Source organism: Leptodactylus fuscus, chromosome 2 (genome assembly GCF_031893055.1).
Source record: "Leptodactylus fuscus isolate aLepFus1 chromosome 2, aLepFus1.hap2, whole genome shotgun sequence".
In the NCBI taxonomy this organism is placed as follows: Eukaryota; Metazoa; Chordata; class Amphibia; order Anura; family Leptodactylidae; genus Leptodactylus; species Leptodactylus fuscus.
Genome location: NC_134266.1, coordinates 176,879,997 through 176,900,570, shown reverse-complemented (window position 1 = coordinate 176,900,570; position 20,574 = coordinate 176,879,997). Strand labels below are relative to the sequence as shown.

The window sequence follows — 20,574 nt, the reverse complement described above, 5'->3', positions numbered from 1 at the left end:
ACAATGCATTAGCCAGTGCTGATTGGCCAGAGTACGGAATTCGGCCAATCAGCGCTGGCCAATGCATTCTATTAGCCCGATGAAGTAGAGCTGAATGTGTGTGCTAAGCACACACATTCAGCACTGCTTCATCACGCCAATACAATGCATTAGCCAGTGCTGATTGGCCAGAGTACGGAATTCGGCCAATCAGCGCTGGCTCTGCTGGAGGAGGCGGAGTCTAAGATCGCTCCACACCAGTCTCCATTCAGGTCCGACCTTAGACTCCGCCTCCTCCGGCAGAGCCAGCGCTGATTGGCCGAAGGCTGGCCAATGCATTCCTATGCGAATGCAGACTTAGCAGTGCTGAGTCAGTTTTGCTCAACTACACATCTGATGCACACTCGGCACTGCTACATCAGATGTAGCAATCTGATGTAGCAGAGCCGAGGGTGCACTAGAACCCCTGTGCAAACTCAGTTCACGCTAATAGAATGCATTGGCCAGCGCTGATTGGCCAATGCATTCTATTAGCCCGATGAAGTAGAGCTGAATGTGTGTGCTAAGCACACACATTCAGCACTGCTTCATCACGCCAATACAATGCATTAGCCAGTGCTGATTGGCCAGAGTACGGAATTCGGCCAATCAGTGCTGGCTCTGCTGGAGGAGGCGGAGTCTAAGGTCGGACCTGAATGGAGACTGGTGTGGAGTGATCTTAGACTCCGCCTCCTCCAGCAGAGCCAGCGCTGATTGGCCGAATTCCGTACTCTGGCCAATCAGCGCTGGCCAATGCATTCTATTAGCTTGATGAAGCAGAGTGTGCACAAGGGTTCAAGCGCACCCTCGGCTCTGATGTAGCAGAGCTGAGGGTGCACAAGGGTTCAAGTGCACCCTCGGCTCTCCTACATCAGAGCCGAGGGTGCGCTTGAACCCTTGTGCAGCCTCGGCTCTGCTACATCAGAGCCGAGGGTGCGCTTGAACCCTTGTGCACACTCTGCTTCATCAAGCTAATAGAATGCATTGGCCAGCACTGATTGGCCAGAGTACGGAATTCGGCCAATCAGCGCTGGCCAATGCATCCCTATGGGAAAAAGTTTATCTCACAAAAATCACAATTACACACCCGATAGAGCCCCAAAAAGTTATTTTTAATAACATTCCCCCCTAAATAAAGGTTATCCCTAGCTATCCCTGCCTGTACAGCTATCCCTGTCTCATAGTCACAAAGTTCACATTCTCATATGACCCGGATTTGAAATCCACTATTCGTCTAAAATGGAGGTCACCTGATTTCGGCAGCCAATGACTTTTTCCAATTTTTTTCAATGCCCCCGGTGTCGTAGTTCCTGTCCCACCTCCCCTGCGCTGTTATTGGTGCAAAAAAGGCGCCAGGGAAGGTGGGAGGGGAATCGAATTTTGGCGCACTTTACCACGTGGTGTTCGATTCGATTCGAACATGGCGAACACCCTGATATCCGATCGAACATGTGTTCGATAGAACACTGTTCGCTCATCTCTACTTGTCACATGTTTGTTTTTAAAACTTGATTATGATTTGGTGTCTATGTACCTAAAAAGTGTCGTAAGGTTTTCTGTGTCTCTTTAATAAGATGTATAAATTTTAAAAAAGGGAACAAGCATAGGCTTTGAGCATGCTGCTGGGCTGATATGTACATCATCCAGGCTAAGCCCACCCACCAACTTATTACTGAAGGCAGGAAGTGAGGGAAGAAGAGATAGGAAAGCAGATGAAACCACTAGACTTAGTTCACATGACCAAGTCCGAGTTGGGGGAGATTTTTATATCAGAATGCTCTCAGATAATATACGAGTGACATCCAAGTGCCCTCAATGGGGTGGGGTGGTGGTGAGGATTTCATTCTGTTCCATTTTCAAAGTTAAGGAGGAAGAAAGGACCAGCTTTATAATCATTGGAAAGGAACAGGGCATCAGATCCCCCATCATAAGAGCCTTGACCTGCTCACTTGCTCATGTGAAATAGGGCTTACATATCATTTATGTTCACTTGCCCTTTCTCTTCCTCCCTTCAGCCTGAGTGACAAGGCAGCACACTTTTACAGATCTGCCTGGGCAACATCAACTTCTCCTGCACTCATTCTATGAATACATGCACCTCTGAGATGCCCCCTGCTAATATGTAACATGCATCAGTGCCACAACTAGAGAATAGTACTGCACTCTGCATCCAGTAATCTTCTGTTGCCTAGACAAATATAAGCGTCACTGCACCAGATGGTCCTGCTCAATAGTCACAGCACAGGGATGCCAATCTGATTTTTTTTAAAAAAAAATTATGGACAGCTTAGCCAAAAATCACAGACAGACAGCATTTTGACACAATTAAAAAAAATGATGGTATTAAGTGATATATTGTATCCATAGGTCAAAATGTGAAATGAACTAAGTATTTACTGCATTCTGCAAAATGGTGAGAATTACAGTCAGAATATGTATGAGTACCCCCGACTTCAAAACTAAGCTGGATACATCAATGTACTTTTATGGAAATTTTAAAAAGTGGCCCATGTTTACAAGCTGTCTAGGAAAGGATGGATAGTTGGTAACAGACCATAGGGGAAAATGGAGACCACACGCAAGTGGGATTCATCAAATCCCCTATATCACAAAATGGAGTGAATGAGTTGCAAATCAGTGATTTGTGACCATTTAACACCACTTTTGACTAAAATAATCTCAAGCAGCATTTTTGAGCGGACCTCGCCACTTTTCCAAAAGTGAGGGGACCAGAAGTAGAATGTGGGCTGAACTTCCATTGCACCATATTTATTATCATTTACACCTCAAAAATGGCATAAATTATGTTAAAATTTATGGCAGCCAGCAAGTGCGCCCAATTCATGAAGAGTGCCATTCACTAGTGCTGGGGACATTAAGACCTGTGTAAAATATGCTGATCTTAATAAATACCCTCTATAGTTATTCATGCACCTTCTAGTCATATCACACACACAAACAGCCACAAGACGGAAGGAAGACATCACAACATACACACGGCTAGACATTTAACACTCTAAAACAGTCACATGGAAACATACAAAGTCACACCATTCCATAGAAATACACCATATGCCATGTCCTGCAGTGTGATCTACCGTAAGCACGTTTGTGTGATTATCACCCATGATACACCGCCATAGAGCCCTGGCCTTAATTGTATTGTAGATGGTTGAAAAACCAGTCAGCAGATCATGACAGCTTATGCTTGCAGTTTATTTTCTCAGTGCACTGAAGCTTTGCAGCTCTGCAGGTTTTCATTGGATGGCTCCCATGGCTAACGTGGAATGTTCTGATGATAATACATTGGGGAATTGTTATCTATGCACTCACCTAATATATCCCTAAGAGCTGGGTAGACTAAAAATGAAAGAAGAGAGATTTTTTTTTTCTTTGTGCTTAGAAATTACTCGATATAATAATGTTGTTCGGTTATAGGCCACCGGTTTTATTTTTTTAATCATGAACCTTTATCAATCTTATTCAAATAGTTTTTCTATTACTAAATGACTAAAAAACACTATGCAGTCAGTCTAACGCCATGCTGTACATTAAAGTGCCTCTGAAAGCAGACTGTGCTGAGGTCAGTCGTACTATAGACTATAGGAAGATTAGCCAGCTTCAATTAGTAAAATCCTATTTGATGCAAGCGGCAGGGTTTTAAGTGCAGCACTTACAAAGTGCCGTGATGCTTGGAATATGTCAATTACAGCTCCGATCGGATTGTAGAACTTAATGGGAAACTCTTACCGCAGAGAATAGCATTGTATTTATTATTTTTACGCTTCTAAAACAATTTCTACCTACAATTTAATACAGTCTGGTTAATGGGACTCAGTGTAGGTGTGAAATGATGGCATTGCATTGTAATAATTGAAGCAGCACAGACATGAGTATACCAGTATGCCATTCAATGACAGAAGCACAAAGAGTTAAATAGTAAAGCATGATCCCTGCTACATGTATGTAAATGCCCTGCTACCTCTGTCAGTCCAGAGCTCTCCTAGGATGCCAGATGGCCTCTTAGCATTATTACATTTGCAGCAAATGGCACAGATCTGTTGAGGATTCTTCACCACACAGGGAATCATTCTGCTGCTGCCAACTGTAGCCAGTGTTCTGGAAAGGAGAGAGTTAAAAATGACAGAGCCGGGAGGACTCCATCCTAAATAAATGTCCCAGTCTCCAGAATCCCTGAAGTTAACACTGTAAGTGCCACAGCACAGTAGGCATGCAGCTTGTAGTGAGGGAGCCCGCACTTACATTGGCTTGCAGCATAGGTATAATGCATCCAGCTTCCCGGGCTGTGCTGTAGGGGGAGGGAATCCCAGGGTCTCCTCCCGTCACTCATACACGTGTCCCCAGCCTGTGCTGAGGAAGGGAAATACCAGAGCTGGATGTGTCTTCAGCAGTAGCGGACATTTCTGGGAGCAATGCTGCAGTGCTGAGCCCTGGCTGCCGTCATATGCCTCCTATCCATGGGCTCCCCAGCAGCAATGTGGCTCCATATGGCCAGGGACAATATGGAGCCAACCTGGTGACACTGACTGACCACACATGGTGCCCTCTCAAGCCCCTGTAGATTCCAGCTCTACCCTTCTTCTTCACCATGTCAGCAGCTCTTGAGAAAATGCAAGAGACACATTCAATATCCAAGCACATCGTCCTGAGGATTGGAACTGCCGTCATTGTTTTAGAAAACCTCATCCAGTGATAGTAAAGCAGATGAAAGGAAGATCTGAGCCTAAAGTCATTCCACTAAGAGAACAGCTCCATTGTGGTCTCATGTCCTGGTGTTAAGGCTTCCCCTAGTACTTACCCTCCCTTATCCACATCCAGACCCCAGCTGCCCTCCTCTTGGCAGAGCTATCTCCACCCACACACTCACACTACTGTGTGGATGGCACTGAGGAGCCCATGTGCAGCACCTAAGGTTCCAGGATTGCCTGTTCTCTAGTACCCTCTGGATGTAAGTTCTCAGGTCTCCTCCTGTAGATTCTTGGTGCAGGTGCTGGATCTGCCCCCAGTGGCTGCTTCTTATGGTGCACACCAATACTGGAGGCATGTGGAGCTCTCTTGGAAGACGTGTGTTTGGGTTCATCTCTGCTCCAGTCCTGGTTGCAGTTGTGTGCTGCGCCCAAAGGTAAGTTTAACTATTTCCTAAACAATTAGATGATTATTAATCGTATCATTAGACTTAAAGATTCATGTCTGCCTTCTCTGTTGGTGTCTTCAGTTGCAATAAGCTTTCTAATCATCTGGTAATAATTCACATGGAGTCACGTGAACAATTAATAACAAACTTATTCTAAAAGTCATTCTTGTCCTTAAAACTTTACTCTATAGTGACATCCAAGTTCTGTTTCCACAGTGCCAATGATCCCGGCAATATGTCTTTTGTGAAGGAAACAGTGGACAAACTGTTAAAAGGCTATGACATCCGACTAAGACCAGACTTTGGAGGTAAATGATACAACTTTTTTTTTTTTGTTTGTTTTTTTGTTTTTTTTTTTGCGGTGAATGTTTAGTTTTAGTTTAGTGTAGATATAAAGACATAGCTAATGCAATTGATGGTGCATTTCATTGTTAGATTCTAGCTTGAAAACAATCAGGTTTTGTGTAGTGAGGAAACTTTTGATAAAAACCAATATCTTCCAGACTAATCGATATTGATCTTCACAGGATCTCCAGTGGCTGTTGGAATGAATATAGACATTGCCAGCATAGACATGGTGTCTGAAGTCAACATGGTAAGCGCATACCAGTCATTATGGCTTCTTTATTGCTGACTCATCATCTGTGTGTTGCCAAAACTTTGTCCCACACATATATGTTGCTGGGTTTTCTGTTCCTTCCATTATCTTCATATTGGGTATATAATTTTATATGATCATGAATAGATGTATGATATTTGCATGTAGGTTCATGTGTTATTTTGTAGCCTGTATAGATTGTCTGCAGTGTAGCTGTCCATGGTGCTGAAACTTTTCTGACCGCTTCATTATATGTCCATCAATGGCTCAGTGCAAATTGTATTAGCTGGTCAAAAACAAGATTGGAGGAAGCTATTAAATGCATTATGAGTGGATCATCAATGACTAGATTGATGGATATGAGCTAGAAATGAACAATTGATTTTTGGCATCTCCAAGGCCTTATAATTACTTTGTAATTACATAATTACTTCAGAAGGAATGGGAAATTTTATAACATTCATTCATCTAGTGATAAACTAGAGTGTCAGAGGTCATACAGATCAATAACCAATAGTATGTTTATTTCATATTGGTTTACCACACAGATCATTAAGGCTGCCATGATAGAAATGCCTATGAATTAGCAGGGCATTTATAAGTCAATAGCCAAAGAACTTACTTTGTAAACTAATAGAAATATTGTGGTTTCGATAGATATTTAGTGTGTTATTATGTGACTATATTTTATACAATATTACCATCTCTGTAGCAGAACAAGCTATAGAGGATTTTCTTTCTGCCAGCTAAGGTGTGAAATTTAGAGATGACTCCTATGTAACACAAGTAAAGTTAATGTAATTGTAGTGATAAATTCATGTCCTGTATACTACTTGAGATTTTTAATGCCCAATGCAGGTATTGTATTCATTCGGCTAATAGCACTCTGATCAATAAAACACCCTAGCATTAATATTCCTCTTTTAAATATTGTGCTGACTGTGCAGTTTTCTATTGTACAAAGTGCCTCAGGCCTCCGTGTAATAGTGTTAGGAAACATTTCTGCATGATAGAGTGCATTATTAATTGTCCAGAGAAACTGCTGCTTCCATTATCATTTTTCATTGTAGTTGTATCTCTAGTATAAGGAGTTGTATTATGTTCTTACCTCTTGTATAAGAAGTTGCATTACAGGAAGTTTGTAGCTGTGGTATGAGAAATTGCGTTACGTTTTTAGCTCTTATAGAAGAAGTTGCATTATAGCAAATCGTAACTGTTGTATAAGAAGCTGTATTATGTTTTTTTGCTTTTGTATAAGTTTCTTGGCTCTTATATAAGAAGTTGTATTATGTTCATAACTTTTGTACAAGAACTTGTATTATGTTCATATCTCTTGTATAAGACATTGTATCTGCTTTTGAATTCCACAAGTTTTTTTGCTTCTACTTTTCATATACATAGTTTGCTATGTTTTACAAACTATGGGTGCTAAAATACTCATGTAGATTAGCATCTCCCTCTTTCATATTTTGAAATAAAAGTGTGGAAACATTACAATGTTACGAAAGGTATATATACATAAATAAATAGAACATAAATATTTGTAAGTAAATATCCACAATTTATTCTTTTATGTCATAATATGGTAGTGTCATGCAAAAATGTTTGAGAAATGATTCACTATTTAGATAAGTTTCCTATTTCTTTGTTCCAATTCCAGGCCACAGAAAGCATTGTGTGTGATGAAATAGAACTATATAGCTGCTATATTAGTTGAATTGTGTTAGAATGGCTACAGTGCTTGTATATTCATCTGCAGTATGTGTAACCACTTGGTTGTCATGAGAAGATGTATACAAACAAGTGACAGCACAACCTAAAACACTTATCAAATGTATTCATTCTTGTGAATACTTAAGTCCTTTCCATATGATCTGTAAGAAAGACTAACACAATTAAAGCATCATTTTTATACTCACAGTTACTATGAAATGAGTTATGAATGGAATAAAATGTATTGAGAATAAATGTCTTTCTCCTGTAGTTCTGAAAGTTTACAGCATGGGAAATAATGTTGTGCTCATTTCCAATTTCTTGTGATTTAAAGTCCCAGGCTTGGTTAATGCCTCTACAATATTGTCTTTGAGCTATCATATTTTAGCTTCATAATGTTTTGTACTGTGAGTCCATCAATGTTATGAGTTATTGACAAGTTACTAAGTCTCTGAGTGGTTTATGTATGATATGTCTGTAAAGAGCTTCATCTCTGGACTGCTCTGATTGTTTAAAATCTGCAAGCTTAGATATTGTCAGCAAAATGAATGTCACAGTTTATAGTATTTTGGTCAGTTGGTGGTCCATAGCGTCGATATCTCAGTTGCAGCTCAGCTTGAACAGTTCGTCACTGCTGAGTAAAACCTCGCAGTTCTATACTACCCTCAAGCTGTCGTCTGCATCATTTTGCAACTATAGATTAAGCTGTTCACATCTCCTTAAGCTACAAATAATGATCTGCAAGTTAGTCATGGTCTGTCTCTAGTGCTCCAGCATTCTTCTGTTGCCCTGTGATTTGTATATTGTAGAAGAAGATATTTGATGATGAGGAGTTTAGGGTTGAAGTGACCTTTAGGTCATTAAAAAATGTTTTCCTACATTGTCCTGATTGTTGTGATGTGTAGATAGAATGTGTATTAACCTAGTACTGTGACTGCTATAATGCTATAGTCCTGGCAATGAATAGAGAAATAGTCATACATATGTTTCCATTTGTCATTAAGCTACATCTTTGTTATAAAAATGTATCCATTCATTTCAGTAAAGAGTAACAGATCACACAGAGCTACTTCTGTTATTACTGGTACCAAAGGCAGCCTGGTCTGTTCCCTGGTACCAAAGCCAACTTTTATTATACATAATGATCTGAAGAATAGCTATAAAGTAATATTAGTCATAACCCAACGCTCAATACAAATGCTCAGCAAAAATGTGTCTGCAGCGTTACAATCATCTGAAAATATTCCTTGTCTCCATTAGAAATCCTACTATTAAATGTTCTTTGCATTGTCTAATTGTTGAGGGAGAACAACACAGATTCCATAAATTATAATGGGGTCCATGTGGTTTCCATTCAGTTTCTGAACCATCCAGAGAGAAAAGAGCTGTGGACCCCATTCTAGTCTATGGGGGTCTACGTATTTTCCCAGGTAACCGCTTTTCTATGTGTATAGGTTTCTATTCAGGGGTTTCCCAAATGCAGATGTGAACCAAGCCTTAAATATAAAGTAGAAAGCAGTTATGGGGGGGCAGGTAGAGATGTGTGTAAGGATTAATATAACAATGTCTTTGTTTTAGGTTGTGTATGAGATTCATGCTGTGAGAGGGGAGATACATTTGTCTAATTCAGCTCATACAAATTTTATGTCACACCAGGAGGAGCCTATCCACTTATTAAAGGGTTATGCTTAGCTTAGCGAATCACTGGCAAGACGGAAATAAATGTCTGCAAGTCCTGACCACCATGTGGGACCTCCAGAAACAGGCAAAAGGTTCTTTTCTGCTTTCTGCTTTTTCTGTACCTCCCATAGAAGTGAATGAAAGCTTTGGAGACAAAGTTGCACAGCTAGGTTACATTGTTTCCGTAGCTCCATAGTTAGGGAAAAGGCATAACTCATCAATTTAGTGGCAAAATATAGTGGGATAAAACTTCAAATCTTTATTGAAAATATTAAAGCCATATATATAGTGATATCACTAACGTGAAGGTTCAACCCCTCAAAGTGATTATTCTCAGTGTGTATTGTTTACAGTACCACACCGAGAGATGAGGAGTCAGTACTACAAAAACGCCACATTTTGGCATCTAGCCAAAGATGCCAAAATGTGAATAAGTTGTTTAGCATGGAAATATATATTATTATTTCTTTGAACTTTGAATTTATATTTAATAGATTTAGAAAACTAGTGCAAAAAATACAGTAAAAATTCTTTATTTCAGCATTTGACTGTCCAGAAATTGCAACAGCTCAGCATTTGGTTTAGGCCCAGAACCGCATGGTAATTTAGAATGGAGCATAAATTGAAACACATTTTATTGCACCATATTATGAACTTTGTTCCTGCTTACAATAAAAATTGAAATTCTTCTTTGCCTCTGTATCCCTGCAATGTGTTCTATCAAATGCAATCAAGTGAATTATGGTATGTTTTCTCCCAGCAGCTACAGGGCATAGCAATTGCTGGCAGAACTTACACCATACTCCCACTGATAATTCAGAATATTATTTATGCATATATTACAACTCACCTGTGGAATTTCATCCATCTTGTGCCAAAAGAATCATTGTGAATGCTGTACAGTAGCGAGTCATAAAATTATACAAGGGAACGCTGTTTTATTTCATGACTAATAATCTGGATTTTAATAGTTTATGGCTTGTTTTTTAACAATAAAAATCTTAAATGTCATTTAGGGTGAATGTTTATTTAGTATAGAAAGAAATGAAGCCTGGTTAACAAGTATCAAGCAAAGCAGAAGCTGAATGTGCAGCATAGCATTTAATACCATTACTATGTCCTGTAGTATCAATAGAAAATCAATATCAATGAAAATCATAGTTTAATAGTACAATATGGATATCTTTATACTTTTCAGTGACATATATAGGATGCATATACTCATTGTGATTTAGCATTTCAGATGATGCACATATCCTTCCTCAGGCCGGTGACTAGTGACATAGCTATCTATGTATATTTATGTCACTAGTCACAAAAATCATGATATACAGTATAAGGTATATTAATTATTCCCAAATGTAAAGCACCATGGAATTAATGGTGCTATACTAAGTAGCGGGGCCAACCACCGTGGTCCCGCAAACTGTGGTTTTTACCGCATACTGGGTCTAAGCTAGCATCTGAAACAACATCCCCCTGATGAACTATTGTTGTAGGGAAACGCGTAGGGGCAAGAACGTCAGCTAGTGGATAGAGTAGACTGTATTATCCAGTCAGTGGAGACGAGGGGCTGGTAGATGTGGGCTGGGGAACGGGCTGACTGACGAGGGACCGTTCTAACTATTTAACCAAGCATTTACACCGCTGCCAGTCTACCATAACTCCGACTATTACTCCTAGATAGACACACTAACAGTTTACAATAGACCAACAACAGTGTGATCATTGAAAAGGTGGAAAGGGAATAATACTGATTGGGGAGGAACAGCAGGTGATAAATGAGAATACTGTTAATGACTCGCCCAATGAAACATCCCTAACCACATCTTATTGTGTATTGTGTATTGTTTAATGTATCCACTATAGTTGAGTCAAGAGAGTGGAAGATTACAAATGTGATAACTAAGTTATAGTGACTGGGTTGACAAAGTTTTAACGCAAAGTATTAAAAGTTAAGTTTTAAAATTCTTTTGTTTTTCAAATAGGGACCACTAATGTGTGGACAATAGAAAGTTTCCCTATACCCTTGTACTCACATGCTATATAAATAAACAATAATGATAAGTAACCAGTATTAACTACCCAAGCACCAAAAACATTACAGTATCATGGCTAATCAATAAGCAGATCATATTGGATAAAATGTGTTATTTCATGTGTATGTGTATGGAAATGAACCTCTTACTGCCAGTATCTTTGTAGTAGTGCCAGATATTAAGTGCCATTGGATATATGGAGTGTAGGATCCTAAGAGACAGTGTAAAATGTAGAAAATTGGGGAAGGAAGTTAGATTATGACTAGTGATAGATCCACCTAAAAGGTTGTGAGATGGTCGTGGGAAGTTAAGATTATGGATAATGTTAGTGTGAGATGAATTGCATAATGAAACATGAATAGGGTGGTAGACAGAGGGGGGATATGTAGGGAGGTACAGCACTGTAGAGAATTTTGGAGGTGAGGAACATAAATTGTACTCTTAAGTAAATGGGCAACCAGAGCAGTGACTGGCAGGCATTTTGACCCAGCATCATGATAGCAGCGCACCCATGTGACCCAGGGGAGCGTGACACCAGCTAGAGGCTAGAAAAAGATGCCTCAAGAACATCCAGGACAGGTGAGACAAGGTGAGTATAGCTGGGGGTTATTTATACACAATTGCCTTGGGCCTCCACTTAACCACTTTCCACCAGCCAGTTTTTGATTTTTGTTTTTTTACTTCCTGTCTTCCAAAAGCTATAACTTTTTTATATTTCCGTTCAGAGAGCTGTATGAGTGCTTAATCTTTGTGGGACAAATCTTACTTTGCAATGGTACCGTATAATATTCCGTATGATGTACTGGGAAGCTAGATTGTGTGCTTTGTTGTTACGGCGTTCAATGGGGAGCCAAAATGACATGTCATGCTGTTAACTCGATTAAAAATCAGAAACTTAGAAAAATATTTCTTTGTACAGGACTGTATAAAGTGTCTTTTTTTCAGGGCTATATGAACTTTTTATTTAAGATAAGATAATCCTTTAATAGTCCCACAGTGGGGAAATTTCAGTATGTTACAGCAGCATAGTAATACAGATACAGGATAATACACAGTAATATATTACAGACATAGACACACATAAGCTGAGAAGAGAAGAAGCACTAGGAGTCCATAGCAGCTAAGGAACAGAAGAAGAAAGAAGGAAGACTTCATAATCATAATCATTAGTTCTCTGTGCGGAGTGATCTTCGCTTGGTCTGATGTAGATTATACATCCTGGCCGCGGTTGGAAGGAAGGACTTGCAATAGCGCTCCTTCTCACACTTGGGGTGAAGCAGACGGTCACTTACAGTGCTGCTAAGTCCCATCAAGGTCTCATACATGGGGTGGGATTTGTTCTCCCGCATGGAGGTCACCACAGACAGTATCCTTCTGTCACCCACCACCTGTACTGGGTCCAAGGGGCTCTCCAGGACAGAGCTGGCCCTTCTTATCAGCCTGTCAAGTCTATTTCTGTCCCTGGTTGATATACTGCTCCCCCAGCAGGCCACACCGAAAAAGATGGCTGAAGCAACCACAGTTGAAGAAGGCCCTAAGAAGTGGCCCCTGGATTCCAAAGGCCCTCAGCCTCCTGAGCAGGTAGAGTCTGCTGTGGCCCTTTCTGTGCAGCGCCTCCAGGTGATCAGCCCAGTCTAGTTTATTGTTGAGGAGCACACCCAGGTACTTATAGGTCCTGACTATCTCAATACATGTTCCTTGGATCTCCACCGGGGTCGGGGTACTCCTCCGTTTACTAAAGTCCACCACCATCTCCTTGGTCTTCCCAGCATTAATCCTGAGGTGATTCTGCTAGCACCATTCAACAAAATCCTGGTTTAAGTCTCTGTATTCCCCATCGTCGCCATCAGTGATAAGGCCTACTATAGCAGAGTCATCGGAGTACTTCTGTAAGTAACAGCTGGATGAGTTATGTCTAAAGTCAGAAGTGTACAGTGTGAAGAGAAATGGGGCAAAAACTGTACCTTGTGGTGCCCCCATACTACAGATCACAGTGTCAGACACACAGTTCTAGGCTCCATTTATACCATTTTGGGTAATGTCTGATAGTTTGGGCACTTTTTATTTAAATTTTTAGTACAAAGGAAACAATGAAAAAATGGTCAGTTTGGTTCTTTTGATTTTTTTTCTTGCTACAGAGTTCACCGTACGGGAAAAATACTTTTAAAGGGATTCTACCATTAAAAAACTTTTTTTTCTAGGTAACACATCGAATAGCCTTTAGAAAGGCTATTCATCTCCTACCTTTGGAAGTGATCTCCGCCGCGCCGTTCGAAATACCGGTTCGTACCGGTATGCTAATTAGTTCGAACTTCGCCGAATAGAGCGTACTGCGCAGGCATCCAATGTCAAGCCAAAGAAGGAAGGGGAGGATACAGAAGAAGACAGGCGGCGCTGGAGTCGGTTTTCGAGCAGCGCATGTCCTGCGCTGGGGGACGCCCCCATCGCTGTGAGAGAACTAATTAGCATACCAGTACGAATCGGTATTTCGAACGTACGGCGCAGTAAGAGATCATTTCCAAAGGTAGGAGATGAATAGCTTTTCTAAAGGCTATTCCGACGTGTTACCTAGAAAAAAAAGTTTTTTAATGGTAGAATCTCTTTAACCCCTTAACGCTAAATCACGTACCTGTACGTCAGGGAATGTGGTTAGTTCCCGCATTCCCACGTACCTGTATGTGATTGAGATTGCACGGGCTCAGAAGCAGAGCCCGTGCGATCTCCACGGGAGGCCGGCTGTATCTGACAGCCAGGCTTCCCCTGTAGCAGCAGGGACGGTGATTGCACCGACCCCCGCTGTTTAACCCTTAAGGTGCCATGATCCATAGTGATCATGGCACCCTAGGGGTTTGGCTGGGCTATAAAGCATGGTGCCGGCAGCATCAGGAGTCTGTGTGAGCTGTAATTTACAGCTACACGCTGCTCCTTAATCCCTCCCCCCATCGGAGCGAGCAACCCCTTGGATGCCAGGACGAGTGGAAGCTAGTCTATGCATCTGCATAGCTAGCTTCCTCTATAGACTGCAATACACGTGTATTGCAAGTCTATAGTTAGTATAGAACCAGCGATCCTCTCTGATCGCAGGTTCTAGTGTGCTTACAGCACAAATGTAAAAAAGTTTAAAAAAATAAATAAATAAATAAAGTGTGTAAAACAAACAAAACAAACATAGTTACATTTCTTGTAAATCTGGAAAATCGCTGTTACACTTGTAAGCCTTGTAACGTTCAAAATAAATTAAAATACAATCAAAAGATGATGCCGATATAAAGCAGAGATATGGGAGATAATATTTATTACTATATTTGGGCGGTATGACTATCTGCCTGAAAAGCAGAGAATTTCACATTTTGAAATTGCAATTTTTTCCAAATTTCCATCAAATTTCCTATTTTTTTTAATAAGTAAATACAAAAATATTGATTAGTGTTTACCACTAACATGAAGTATAATGTGTTACGAGAAAACATTCTCAAAATCACTTGTGTAAGTTAAAGCGTCTCAAAGTTATTGCCATTTAAAGTGACACATGTCAATTTTGAAAAAACAGGCCTGGTCCTTAACATACTTTTGGGCTGTGTCCTTAAGGGGTTAAAAGTTTGTAGACCGGATTTTTATTATAGGCATTGATCATAGGCATTGCCGCCAGATTTCCGCTGTATTATACAGTGGAGACATGGTTACTATGGCTGCCACTCAGGGTATTAAGGAGGATTGATGAATGACACATCCTAAAAGTTTTTGGTTCAGGTTGAGCCCATAATCCAGTTGATCTGAATTGGTTCATTCAACCCTAACATAGATGAGTCCTGTGAAAAGGACAGGTAAGATATTACATACCTGTTCATGTTTCCAATACTAGCATAGTTTAGTGTAGTATCGAAAAACTCGTACAGCATTGATTTCTGCAGACAAACGCTTTGTGGGAGTTGCAAATTATTTTGTTTTATTCTCTTATTTAGGTGACAATTAATCTCTATCAAATAATACAGATAACTGATATTGTGGGGTTTATTTGTGCTCTTTTATGGGAAACTAAAAAATAGAGGTCATAATTCTTTCATGGTAATATCTTACTCTAACCAGGATGTAACCAGGATGTACGGTAAAAGAAGGAGAGAATGATTTTGTTGGGTGAGGAATGACAAGTTAAATCCTACTGTAACCTACTGTGTATGAGATATCAGCTGTCATATGTTATATAAGATATCAGTGCTTTCAATGTGTGCTGAGTACAAATGTTTAAGAGAGATTGTCCTGTAAAGAAAACTCCTATTGTTGGACAAGAGAAGAGACCTGATGGCATGCAGTAGCTCCACTTTGTCAGAATCAGCTTTTCCATGCACAGATAGTAGTAGTAGTAGTTGTAAAGTTTAGCTTTGTTATCTAGATTGTGTCAATGACTCCATTACTTTGCAGCAAGGAATCACTACAAAATGTCCAAGTTAACTTTTCTACATCAGGTAGTGAGATCCATTTACCTAAATAATCATGTTGGCATGTAGTATTACATTTTCTTCCTGAGTCGCTGCAGGGAGAATGAGCACCTACCAACAAAAATCAGTAGCTTGTCAGGGGACTTGAGAGTTGAAGCCAAGTCTATCAAATGAATGACTTAGTGACTGTGTTTGATCGGTTGTGGTAAAACCACCATGGATGAAGAGAACAGGGCTTGTGATGTATACAGTATTCAGATGAGGGTACAAGGGGCTTCCCCACTGATCAGACAGTTATCCCACCTATCCTATGGATAGATGAGTACTAATCTTGCCACAATTCTTAGCAATTTGTGATGAGATTATTGATTTTCATGGTTCAGTAATTTGCTAGTCCATAGGAAACAATAGCATAATTGATTTGCCTAATTTTATCGTAGCCTTGCCAAATATAACCTCATTCTCCACTGCACCCTAATGGCTGGTAAGTCAAGTAACTTGAGAACCAGTTCCAGATTTGCTTATTCCTTCTGGTCATTTTACTTTACAATGACCCCTGGCATGTTCACAATAGGGATCCCCTATTTTTAAAAATGTAAACTCAGTACAACATAAGTTCTGCTGACTTCTGATTTTTCTCTCTGTAAAAGACTATTACACCATCATTTACACTAGATGTCATCTGTATATGAGAACTAATAGCTAAGGTTACATGATACACAGCACTAATGTGTACTATGAAGGTTTTTTTTTTACTTTTAAGTAATTTTAAATATATCAAATAGGAAATAATTGGTTATACATTGATTTATTTTGGGATATATATACATTTTATTTAAATAATATATAATTTGCTACTATTACATTTCTTTAACATGAGTTATTTTCCTTCCAACCTAATGGAATTATTACATGGAATACAGAATATTATTTTATTTTCATAAAGTTGTCATCCATGTTTCATCAAGAGATGTTCAGTATCACGTGAATTAAATAGTTAACAGATGTCTCCAAAATACCTGCTTGTAGTAGAAAATAATTATAATACCATTGCCTTTGGTTCGGGGTATTTTACCCACATCTAGTGCAACAAGATCTCCATTAAGAAAAGAAGCCATATAAAAATCATTGGGAAATGACAAGGGTGACTTTAGAGGAAAGATATTATAACCTTGTGACTATAACAAAAAAATTTCACCTAGGAAGATATTTTGGGATAGTTGCAAAGGTTGCTTGTGACTTTTCCCCATGGAAAGCAGTCAGACACGGCCATGATTCCCATGTATCTTCATGTGCCTAATACAAGCCTAATAATACTCTACAATGTCATAAAATAATGAATTATGGGCGGAACAGGAATTTGTAGCAGTTACTCAAAGGTTAAAAGAGCTGAGGCTGAATTCTGTGGTTGCTGTACTGTGATTTACATTTTTTTGGCATAATGAGAGTAATTTTTTACAATGACTGAATTGTCAAAGGCTAATTTAGCGCAGATCCCTTTGTTTGAATAACATGTTATCTGCTATGTCCAATTACCATTTGTTTAGCTATAATCTGAACTGAAAGCTGTACTTAAGCTTTTGTTAAAAATACTTGGAAAATCTTGAGTAAGTCTAAGCTATACTGGGGAATTATGCAAAATGTTTCTACAGCAATGGGAATAGCTGTCTAGGCAATTATTTTGGTACTTTTGATGTTCTTATTTAGTAACCTGTATATTTGCAGTTTTGTACAAAATATTTACTATATATTAATTTATTTTATTTATTTATTCATTATATGCACTGTTTTTGCAAGAAGTTGTGTTGCAAAGCAAATTGTACTGCAAGTCATTCTATATATTTCAGATATGTCCACCCTTAAAGGGGTTGTCCAGAATTATAATCTTTAATGCATTTAGCAGGTGACAGTTAAACAAAATGCACTATTACTTACTGGCAACCTCACCACCATTTCAACACTGGCAGACCTTCACTGGTTTTATACAAAGTGGCTTCAGTAGTGACGCCAAATCAGCAGTGATAACACATCACTAGCACCAGTCTCGGCAGTATACAGCTGAGAGTGTTGATTGACTGTATACAAACAAAGCAGCGGAGGTAACAACTGTTCAAGTGCAGGAATAAAGGGGAATATGCAGATAAGTATTACTGCATTTTTATATTTTTACCCTTGTTATCTGCATGTATTAAAATTTGTCAGCCAGGAATACCTAACTTGAATTTGGTTAAATGGATACTAACTTTTCAGACAACTTAGTCTCATTTAATAGAACGTGTGTTTCCAGACCAAAATGTAATGTACTTCATTTAAAAAAATATTATTGTATACTGACTGCAAAGTCTCTTGAAAGTTTCCAATAGGAGTGTTGCTAATTTGCTCTTCACTCTCTGTCACTAGGGTAAGTCTGTCTTTAGAAACCAACAGGTTCAATACAGAACACAGGAAATCAATTAAGTCTCTCCTTACAATCTTTAAATGTTTATACAGAGATCTTCTGCTCCTTAACTGTACACTGAGAAAAGAGCCTGCAGCTCCCCACAGCTCACATTGAGTGTAAGAAGAGTCTATCTGTTTCTAACTAACTACTTGGGTTATTGCTGATGGAATGTTAGCCATATACAGCAAGTAGTTTTCCTGATTGTGGTCAGACATCTCCTTTTCTATGTTGAAGATCTTTTTAGCTGCCACATTACCCTGGATTTCACATAGGGGTACCATATAAGACAAAACAGATTTATTGACTTCATTTGTAATTACATTTTAATTATCTTCAAGCTATTAAAATATGATGGGATTTCCAGAGACAAAATCATATCCTTGCTATGTAGTACCATGCTTTTTCCAACACAGCCCCTTTGCTCATCTCTGTAAGTCAACCTTGGTTTCATGGAGCTACCTTATTTTTTCTACCACCTTAACTGCCTCAGAGTACGTTTATGTGGAGAATTTTTCTTTTGTCTCCTTGGTCATGCCATCTGCCAGTTTCCAAATTTAAAACTGTTTCTAAAAATATTCACTTTCTTTTAAGCCTATAAACCTTGCCTAATGTCAGCTCTAGCTGCTGTTCTAATACTGACAAAGCAGCAACTGCTTACTCATCCCAACACGTCTTGTAGATTGTAAGCTTTTATAGGCAGTACTCTGAGTACCTTCTACCTCTTGAAAGGGAGTCGGTCAACAGAAAAATGTGTATAAAACCAATGAAAGTATCTTGTATGGAGGCTTCTACACTTTCCAAAAATGTGTTTCTTATTCAGCATTGCAGCTCCATTTTCATTGAAAAGAAGAAGTTAAACTCTTTTGTAAATTAACTGAAAAAGGCTTTAGGGATGACCTTCCTCTGCTGGACTCTCTGCTCTAGATAACTGTTCCTGACTGCTCCCCAGATCTGCAGCCATTGCTTGAGTGACACTTTCCACTTTGCCACACTTTGTCTGAACGTAGGGTTGGTTATCTAGAGAGGAGACCAAATCCATTGCTTACAGACTCTCTTTAAAGAGAATCTTCCACCTCTTCTGACATGTCTGTTTTAGTAAATAATTGTATTCTTCTTGATAGATAGATAGATAGATAGATAGATAGATAGATAATATATCTCTCTCTACATACATATATATATATTTACAGATAGAATTATAAAACAATTCATGTGCATCTTTTCTTATAGCTCTGCATTTCCTACTGTAAATTTAAGAATAAATTGATAATTTTGTGTTATCGGTTAGAGGTGTGTTTCTACATATTTTGACAATGTCCAATCAATGCTGACAGCAGAGCTGACTCCAGGCTTATTGGGCAACAGAGCCTCAGTGGGCACAACTCGCTTGCTCCTGTAAAAACAGATATTGGGTGGTTTTGCTACAGTAACCCCTATTGCTGTCGGTCTTCTGTAGAATTCAAACTTCGCATTGCAAAGGCTGAAGACTGTCGATATGACCTGCCTAAATAACTGCATTGTGGTTGTTCAGGGTTAAAGTTTTTATCCCCTATCTTTAGGATAGGCCATAAATACTTGAATGGTGGGGGAGCCAACAGCTAACTCCTGTATAGACCAGCTGTACAGATCTGCTTCCATTGCTCATCCTATAGATTATACGGGGCCAGAAATGGAAAGCTATGTTCCCTGTATAGCATCCAGGCACCATTACTGCAACTCAGCGTCCTTTAAAACTGGAAACTGCTCCCTCCATAGGATAGACCATTAAAACCGTAACCCTGGACAACTCCTTTAAAACTGCTGTGCTTTTAGTTGTAGAATACAGATGAATTTTTTTTTTTTTTTAATGTAGATTGTGAACCCCACATAGAGCACACAATGTACATTTTTCCCTATCGGTATGTCTTTTTTTGGAATATGGGATGGAAATCCATGCAAACACGGGGAGAACATACAAACTCCTTGCAGATGTTTTTTTTGCCATTGGTGGGATTTGAACACCAGGACTCCAGCGCTGCAAGGCCCTAATACAGATGAAATTTGTACACATCCCATCCACAGTGCTACTACTGTAGATCTGATAGCATGTCTGGAGCTGTATAATGGCCTCCCACACAGTATAATGCCCCCTCAATGAACAACACACTGTATAATTTTTCCCTATGCCCTCAACCAGTGTAATGGCCTGGTTCTTCTCCATACAATATAATGGCCTCCACACCTAGTAAAATGGCCTCCTTTTGCCCTCATACAGTTTAAGGGCCCCCTTTTCAGGTCCACATGCCCTCAAACAGTATAAAAATTCTTGGATCCCAGCAGGGCCCCGGGGAGCGACCAGTGCTACAGATTTACTCCTCACTTACCACTCGCTGATAACCCAAACTCCCTGCTTTCTTCTCTGCTCACCCTTAATTGACCTGCTGGCACCTGCCCAAGTCCGTCAGGTGCTGGTGCTGGCCCTGGCTGACTGTATCACACTACTCAGGAACACACAT

General features: G+C 39.5%; 1 protein-coding gene across 2 annotated transcripts in view; it reads left to right on the top strand.

Moving 5' to 3' along the window:
* The window catches only part of GABRB3 (gamma-aminobutyric acid type A receptor subunit beta3), a 297,693-nt gene that overhangs the window by 169,417 nt on the left and 107,702 nt on the right, over window positions 1-20,574 (top strand). The window contains exons 1-3 of one of the 2 annotated variants that reach the window (XM_075265196.1): window positions 3,949-5,161; window positions 5,390-5,481; window positions 5,701-5,768. In XM_075265196.1, the coding sequence (XP_075121297.1) occupies window positions 5,058-5,161; window positions 5,390-5,481; window positions 5,701-5,768 (264 nt within the window). In that variant the 5' untranslated portion in view covers window positions 3,949-5,057. Of the gene's footprint in view, window positions 1-3,948; window positions 5,162-5,389; window positions 5,482-5,700; window positions 5,769-20,574 lie in introns of those variants that run through there. The other variant, XM_075265195.1, reaches the window with a different exon arrangement.